The 2003-nt window shown below is 72.5% G+C and overlaps 1 protein-coding gene across 1 annotated transcript in view; it reads left to right on the forward strand.

The window, feature by feature from the left end:
- The first annotated feature begins 141 nt into the window (after window positions 1–141).
- ASIC4 (acid sensing ion channel subunit family member 4) overlaps window positions 142–2003 on the forward strand; it is a 12014-nt gene continuing 10152 nt past the window's right edge. Inside the window, exon 1 of the mRNA XM_026661356.1 lies at window positions 142–738. Coding sequence (XP_026517141.1) covers window positions 142–738 — 597 coding nt within the window. The remainder of the gene's footprint in view (window positions 739–2003) is intronic.

Below are 2003 nucleotides of genomic sequence, written 5' to 3' on the forward strand. Positions count from 1 at the left end.
GCAGAGCCAGGACAGATCCAGGGCAGGCCGTGGGGCCGGGCGCCTCCAGGGCAGATCCAGGGCAGGCTGTGGGGCCGGGCGCCTCCCAGGGCAAACCAACCCCTGGCTGAAGCCTGAGGACACCAGGCCCAGCCGGTGGCGATGCCCCGGCCCCATTCCTGCTGCCCCAGGGGGGCACCCCTGGCCCCAGCCCCGGGCGGCTCCTTCGCCCAGATCACCGCCCGGTTCCTGCGTGTCACCAAGATCCACGGCCTGCACCACATGGGCTCCCGCTGGCAGTCGCGCCCGCGGTGCCTGCTCTGGGGCCTGGCCTTCCTACTCTCGCTCAGCCTCCTGGGCACCTGGTCCAGCAACCGCGTGCGCTACCTGCTGTCCTGCCCCGTGCACAGCCGGGTGCGCATGGCGTGGGCGGCGCGGCTGCGCTTCCCGGCCGTCACCCTCTGCAACAACAACCCCGTGCGCTTCCTGCAGCTCACCAAGCCCGACCTGTACTCGGCCGGGCAGTGGCTGGGCCTGGCCGCGGAGAACCGCTCCCTGCTGCCCGGGCTGCTGGAGGGGCTGCCCGACGCCCAGCGCCACTGGCTCAGCCGCCTCGCCAACTACTCGCGCTTCCTCCCGCCGCGCCGCTCCGAGCGCACCATGCACAGCCTCTTCCACCGCCTGGGCCACCAGATAGAGGACATGCTGCTGGCCTGCCGCTTCCGGGGGGAGCCCTGCGGCCCCCAGCACTTCACGCCCGTGAGTCCCCCGCCTTGGGGCGGGCGCACGCGGTACCCGGGGGCTCTGGGGGGGCAGCTGGCCGGGGTCCGAGGCAGGTCGCTGGCTCTGCATGTGGGGACACGGGGGAACGACTCCTCTGCGGGCATTTGGGAGGCTCACACGTGGTGCTGATGGGGGCTGTAGAGAATGGGAGGGACAGGAGCCCCCTCCCAGATCCCTGCCCTGCTCTGCCCCACAGCCAGGTGGGACCCATGGGACCTTGCTGCCTTGGGGTCTCTCGTCTCAGAGATGCGCGCCACATCCAAATGCCAGGGAGGGGCCGTGTGTTACTTTGCCGGGGGGTGTGTGTGTGTGTGAGGTGGGCCGGGGAGGGGCCATGTGGCTGGGGAGGGGCGTGTGCTGAAGGCTGGAGGGTTGGGGAGGGGGCTGTGTGGCTGAGGGGGAGGGCGTGTGCTGAAGGCTGGGGGGTTGGGGAGGGGGCTGTGTGACTGGGGGGGGCGGGAGGGCGTGTGCTGAAGGCTGGAGGGTTGGGGAGGGGGCGGTGTGGCTGGGGGGGGGGGGGGGGGCTGAAGGCGGGGGGGGTGGGGAGGGGGCCGTGAGGCTGGGGCGCAGGGTCACAGGTGGGGGGGCTGTGTGATGCAGGGAGGTGGGCGGGTGGACCAGACCGTAACCTGGCTGGTGCAGGGCAGACAGAAGCGACAGCCTCAGGGCGGCGCCGCCCCACAGTGGGTCCTGGGGTGACCCCCCTGCACCCCATAGCGGATCCAGCAGGTCCCTGGGGACATGGCCCAGCACGGCCCCCTGGTCCTGGGTGCGAGCCCCTGGCCAGCCGGCAGCAGGAGCAGCCGTGCTGCTGTGGGGCAGCAGGGGGGGCACTCCATGGGGGGCACCAGGCTAAGACCCCCCCAAGGTCCCCATGCTCCAGCCCGGGGGTCAGTGAGTTCCGGCTCCGCACTCGAGGTGCGAGGGGCTGACGAGCCGCTGCCTGGCCGGGCACCGAGTGCCGGACTCCCGGCTCCCAGCACGTTGGCATCAGCAGCTGGAGGCAGGATCCTGGCTGCAGCCCGGTGCCTTGGGGTGTATCCAAGTCAGGATCGAGGGGCCCCGGCAGAGCTGTGTGTCGGGGGGAGCCCAGGGCTGGGCTGGCAGGGGCTGCGGGTCGGGAGTGAGGGGCACCGGCAGAGCTGGGGGTGGCGGGAGCCCAGGGCTGGGCTGGCAGGGGCTGCGGGTCGGGACTGAGGGGCACTGGCAGAGCTGGGGGTGGCGGGAGCCCAGGGCTGGGC

Source organism: Terrapene carolina, unplaced genomic scaffold (assembly GCF_002925995.2).
Source record: "Terrapene carolina triunguis isolate 2854851 unplaced genomic scaffold, T_m_triunguis-2.0 Scaffold1032, whole genome shotgun sequence".
Taxonomy (NCBI): domain Eukaryota; kingdom Metazoa; phylum Chordata; order Testudines; family Emydidae; genus Terrapene; species Terrapene triunguis.